Below are 6,294 nucleotides of genomic sequence, written 5' to 3'. Positions count from 1 at the left end.
ACAATTAACTACATAAACTTTTTTTAGGTATTATAAAAAAAATTCCCTATAAAATATAACATGTATCTGCTTAATTATGAATTGTTTTGGTGGATGTATTGTTTATGTTGTTACTAAGAAAACAGTGAGAGAGACGTAAGAAGATAAGGCGATGAGATGACTTTGGTGTTCCAAAAGTAGATTTGTTTTGGACCAAAGCAAGACTATTTTCTTACAAGTGGCACCAAAGGAAGAGTCATGAAAACGTGGCTCTCCAATGGAGTTTCCTAAAATAGACACTCACAAAGATACGCCACTCCATCACCTTCTTCTCTTTTTTCTCATTAAAATATTCTCTTCATTTTTTTCCACCCTCTATAAATACCAGACCCAGACACTCGTGTGGAAACACAACACTTTAATTCCTCACACTCCTTTGCAACTCTTCAACGCTTGCCAAACCAAACACACACTTCAAACTTCAAATCATTGCCATGGGAGAAGAAGTGGCAAGAGTGAAAGCAGAGATGTTCGACGACGGCGAAAGGGATCGCCACGACGACGTTTTCAGCGAGAGCAAGGCCTCCGGGGTGACGGAAGAGCCAACGGCGGTTCACGTCAAGGAAGAGGCGGATGACGGCTCCGTTAACGGTTTCATGGATAAGACGCCGAAGCCGATGGAAGGGCTGCACGAGATGGGTCCCCCACCGTTCCTGAAGAAAACCTTCGAAATGGTGGAGGACTCCCACACTGACCCCGTTGTGTCCTGGAGTCAAACTCGCGATAGTTTCGTCGTTTGGGACTCCCACGAATTCTCCAAAACCCTTCTTCCCAAATACTTCAAGCACAACAATTTCTCCAGCTTCGTTCGCCAGCTCAACACCTATGTCAGTCCAATTTTCCACAGTCTTAAGCTTTCTTCTGTCTCCTTAAATTTATCTGACCTTAACCCTCTATTCTCCCTCTTTCTCAAAAATACTGCTCACATCACAAGACATCAAAATATTTTATTTTTTCTTATAATTTTATAGATTAAGATCAAATATTCAAATCTATAAAGGAACCTCTTGATTTAGATCAACTGGCGCGACGCGATTCATTCTTCCTAGTTATAATTTTTGAGTTGTAAGTTTTACCAAGCATCTGTGAAACGAAAGTTTTGTAAACTGTATAAATTAAACCTTTGTTTAATAAAGAATTTTAGTAATTAGTTCTGTGAATTTATTGTAACATTTAATATATTACAGTTTTTAGTCTGATTGCGTCATGTTGAAGGGTTGTCTGTGAAGTGATTTGATTAATCTGTATTTATATAATATAATTATTGTGATGTAAATGAAGGATTTATGGTTGAACGGGTACAGGGCTTCAGGAAGGTTGATTCAGACCGTTGGGAGTTTGCGAATGAAGGATTCCAAGGAGGGAAGAAGTATTTGCTAAAGAACATAAGGAGGAGGAGTAAGTACAACAGACTGCATCAGGGAGCTTTCACTATGGTGAAGCCCGGCGTGGAGGCTGAAATGGAGAAACTGAAGAAGGACCAGAACATTTTGAAGGTGGAAATTCTGAAACTGAGGCAGCAGCAGGAGAATTCGCATGTTCAGCTCACAAATGTTCAGGAGAGAGTACGGTGTGCAGAGATGAAGCAGTATCAGATGATGTTTTTCCTCACTAGAATGGCTAGAAGGCCCGCGTTTGTTGAGCAGTTAATCCAAAAGATTAGGAGAAAAAGAGAGGTTGATGGTAACGACATGGTTAAGAGGCCTAGATTGATAGGAAACCCCTGCTCTGTACCCTTCCCCAAGACCATGGGCACAACCCCTAATGTTGATTATAGACACCAATCTCATAAACAATTCCCCTCAATGCAATCCGAGCTTGATGGATTTCTGTCTGAAACTGTGAACATCAGCAAGTTGGAGCACCCAACTCCCTCTCCTTTGGAAGATGAATTATGTAACTCTGTGCAAGGGTTAAGTTCCCATGGTTGTTCTAGTGCAAATGCGCCAGATGCTTCTTCTGCCTATCATGTTATGTCAGAAAAACTAATGCGGGAAAATTCTCTAGTTGATGGAGAACTAGATGTGAATGACTCGAATATCTATCTTGAATTAGAGGATTTGATCACTAAGCCAACGGATTGGTCTCTTGGATCTGCATTTGGATTGGTGGAGCAAACTAGTTAAAATGATCTCACTAGTGTTGTTGTCCCTTGTAGTGGTAATCTTCCTCTCTAACTCTGTGAATGTTTAGTTCTGAACAATGTGGTCCATAGTGTTGTGTTGCATTTGGCATTGTATGCAGGGTGCAATTTCAGGTTGCAGGAGTGTTTGTGTGTGAAGATGCTCTGCTACTACATAAGATGAAGAGCTTACTATTACAGGGCTCTTCAATTACCAGCTTTGAAAGTGCAGGACCTAGTTGCTCGCCCCAGCTTTTTATATGATGGAGCGAGACTTTCGTGTTTCTGTTCGGTGGGGTCCAAATTGTTCATATGTTGTATAGTCCTTCCCTTCATGTTCCTTTCCTTAACATAGGATCTTAAGACTTTTGGTTTACAGATCATGGTTTATGAACTATGTAGGATGTAAATTTGTATTACAGATCATGGTTTATAGTTCAATACTTTTGGTTTATATTTACGTCCCCGTTCCGTTTGAGGCTTTATCTAATGTACCTGTTTTTTCCTTTTTCTCCTAGAATTTGTGATCATCAGCTTCGTGAATCACTTTAATGTTTAGGCTTTGAAGATAATTTTTGAGGCATCTTTGTTTTCAGAGTTGCTGCTATAATCTGTCTTTTTCCTTGCCTCAGATTTTTGTGAATCACTTCTCTCAACTGAGAAATGTTGTTTTAATATTTTGAAAATTATAACGCTCAGGTTATTCAGTTACTGTCAATACATGATTATAACAGGAACTTACACAGATCTTTCAAAATGTTTATAATTGTACAATCCTTAAAAACATTTAGAATGTAACAGTGAATAGGGGCAATGCAAAAGTGACGTGGTTCTTGCAAAAGTGACGTGATTCTTAGAAGGATAGAAGGAGTTAATCAACTGAAGAAATCTTAGAGAAGAACTCCATTTAGAGAAGCACTCCATAAAAAGTGAGACGAAGCTTGATGAAGCATGTTCATGACATTTAAAATTCGAAATTTACCTAAAACTTAAGTTAAAAGCAAATAGAAAAAATAGATTAAGAAAATAAATGAAATTAAAATGTATATTTGTCATAAACTTTAACGCCATTCTACTCGTTTACTGTGCACGAAGATTAATTTGTGGAGCTGATAGGCAAAAAAAAGCGAACGACGATTTCCGAAAGAAGTATCATTGTTCTTCGCTACTGTGAAAAGAAAGACCAGAAAAATCACGTCAACCATGTTGAAAGAGTTAAAATACCATTGATTTTTTACATGAAATTTGGTGATAAAAAAATACCGTTGAATTTTTACATGAAATTTGATGATAAAAAAAACTGAATAATCTATTACAAAATATATTTAAAAATAAAATACATAATCGATTATGTTAAACACATAATCGATTATGTAAATTAGTTTTTATGTAAATTATGTAAACACATATGTACTTTTTATGTTTTATAATGTATTAATTAAAATTAACTATATATTTATAATAATAAAATAATTCAATAATAAATAAAGGTTATGAAATAAATAATTTATTAATTTCGTTTTATAAAATTAAAAAAAAATTAAAAAAAATCAACATTTAACGACTATACTTTTATATATTGAAAAAACTGGTCTCATTTTAATTTATAAATCAGGATAAAAAAAAAATACAATGTAAAATTAATAAACTACTCTAATAGATAAATAATATAACACTCGTAGAGCATTTCCTCCCACAATGCTAGTTTGGGTAGTTATATCCACGACAGTGGTAGTTTCCATCGGTGGAAGTTCCCATGTTCAGGCTCAGACCCATGATAAATTATCATGCACATTATCAGGCTCAGTCATTGTTATCATTTGGTTTGGTTATATTCACCGGGTACATGGGGTGTGAGTTTGTCCAACACGACAAATTGCTTGGCGGCAACATTGTGCTGATGTGCTTGATGCTTCTTCATCTCAGTCTCATTTATCTTCTCTTGTTTCTTTTGGTTGTCAAGTTCTTTCCTTTTCATCATGTGCACTCATATGCTCACTATCAAGAAAAATTGTGGTTGATTGAAGATGAACAGAAATGTATAAGAGACTAAACTTCTCATGGAGAGTGACTTTGGTCTTCTCCAACCCAGATAAAAGAACCAATGCTTGTTGCGCTTTCCTTCACGGTTTTCACGACTTTCTTCACTCCCTGTATATTTCAATCTTTTCTTCTTTCTCTTCCAACCCACCCTTTATATAGATTCAACTAACCTTTCTTTTTTCACACCTGTAACATCTCACACATGCCAAAGAAACCAACTTCACCAATGAAACCAACTTCACCAATAATGTTTTTAATAACTTCTTTTTCAAAAAAAAATAAAAATCACAAACCTCTACACGTTTCCTTAATCAATTATTTTTCAAATCTAATATTAAGAATTTTTTTTTCTTAATTTTCAATTAGTAACATTTTCCAATTTTGTCATTTCAAAACTGTTATAACTGTTGTTGAAGTAGTTACAAAATGATTAAATAACATAATAAAATAATAAAAGCTTGTCTGAATTCTTGATCGAAAAGCTTTCGTAATTTTAGACTGATTACAGACAACAACTGAAGCACATGCACAAACAGATGTCACTATCAGATCTGATCACTCACATCATAATTGAAGACACAAACAAGAAGGAGTGTGCTGCTGCAAAGGCCAAAACTTTGTCTGTCAAAGCAAACGTGGTAGAAGACAAACTAGTTTAAAAAGGTACGAGAAAAATCAGATCACAAAAAAAATATAATAATAAATTCTCTCGTCCCAATGGGACTAACTCCACTTTCAAGAAACTGATTTGTTTGTGGAATGTTAGGTCATCATGCACCTCAGTGTAAACATAGGGCCAAAAACGACTATCCTCCTAAGGCAAATCTAGTCGAAGGGGAAGATACAATTGTGACAGTCATTTCACAAGTAAATCTTGTGACAAATGTGAGAAAATGGGTGGTAGACTCTGGGGCTACCAGATATATCTGTGCAAATAGAAATGTGTTTACCTCTTACACAAGTGTGGGGGATGGAGAAGAACAAGTTTATCTCGGTAACTCCAGGACAACTCATGTCCTAGGAAAAGAAAAGGTTCTTCTGAATGTCACATATGGTAAAACTCTGGCTTTGAGTGATGTGCTACATGTGCCATCGATTAGAGTTAATTTGATCTCTGTGGCATTGTTAAGCAAAGTTGGGGTTAAAGTGTCATTTGAATCTGACAAGATTGTTATGACAAAAAAACAATGTTTTTGTGAAGAAGGGATATTGTGATCAAGGTCTTTTTGTATTGAACATTTTTGAAGTTATTAATGAATCTGAATCTTTTGCTTATATTGTTGATTCATATGATATATGGCATGCTAGATTAGGACATGTGAATTATTCGTATGTTATGAAATTGCAACAATTAGGATTAATCAACATGCATGACAAATAAAATAGTAAATGTGATATAAGTGTAGAATCTAAAATAACGAAGAAAACATGTCATTCCGTAAAACGTCAAGCTGAACTTCTTGGTTTAATTCATATCAATCTTGGAGATTTAAAACAAACCATGTCTAGAGGTGGTAAAAATTATTTTGTAACATTTATAGATTATTTTTATAGATACACCAAAGTGTATTTAATTAAACATAAGGATGAAGCTTTTGACATGTTCTTAACTTATAAAGCGGAAGTAGAAAATCAATTGAATAAGAAAATTAAAAGAATTAGATTAGATAGAGGTGGTGAATATGTTTTATTTAATGATTATCGTGTTAAAGAAGGTATTATTCATGAAGTAACCACACCGTATTCACCTGAATCTAATGGAGTAGTTGAAAGGAAAAATATGACTCTTAAAGAAATGATGAATGACATGCTTATTAGTTCTAATGCTCTTGATAATCTGTGGGGTAAATCTCTGTTTACCGTGTGTTTTTTGCAAAATAGGATACCATATAAGAAAACTGGTAAAACACTCAATGAGTTGTGGAAAGGTTATCAACCTAATATGAACCTAAGAGTGTGGGGGTGTTTAGCTAAAGTGATGTTACCTGATCCTAAGAAAAGCAAAATAAGCTTTAAAACATCTAGTTGCATGTTCTTAGGATATGCGAAACTTAATGTTGCCTATAGTTTCTAGTTCTTAATATAATTGA

The 6,294-nt window shown here is 35.0% G+C and overlaps 1 protein-coding gene across 2 annotated transcripts; it reads left to right on the top strand.

Moving 5' to 3' along the window:
* Positions 1-371: 371 nt before the first annotated feature.
* LOC137807217 (heat shock factor protein HSF30-like) lies at positions 372-2,621 on the top strand. Of its 2 annotated transcripts, XM_068607719.1 has the most exons (3): positions 372-866; positions 1,344-2,199; positions 2,284-2,621. In XM_068607719.1, the coding sequence occupies exons 1-2, from the start codon at positions 474-476 to the stop codon at positions 2,163-2,165; spliced, it is 1,215 nt and encodes a 404-aa protein (XP_068463820.1). In that variant the 5' UTR covers positions 372-473; the 3' UTR covers positions 2,166-2,199; positions 2,284-2,621. The 2 variants fall into 2 exon arrangements, with proteins under 2 accessions (XP_068463820.1, XP_068463819.1); XM_068607718.1 differs by having other exon boundaries at positions 1,344-2,621.
* Positions 2,622-6,294: the final 3,673 nt, after the last annotated feature.

This window comes from Phaseolus vulgaris, chromosome 3, assembly GCF_000499845.2.
Source record: "Phaseolus vulgaris cultivar G19833 chromosome 3, P. vulgaris v2.0, whole genome shotgun sequence".
Classification (NCBI taxonomy): domain Eukaryota; kingdom Viridiplantae; phylum Streptophyta; class Magnoliopsida; order Fabales; family Fabaceae; genus Phaseolus; species Phaseolus vulgaris.
This window is presented reverse-complemented; position numbering and strand designations above follow the sequence as displayed.

Excerpts from the sequence above, each read along its gene's own strand:
- LOC137807217 (XM_068607719.1), top strand. The coding sequence starts at position 474 with ATGGGAGAAGAAGTGGCAAGAGTGAAAGCAGAGATGTTCGACGACGGC. Across the intron at positions 867-1,343 it reads TTCGCCAGCTCAACACCTAT|GGCTTCAGGAAGGTTGATTC; the intron begins GTCAGTCCAATT and ends GAACGGGTACAG.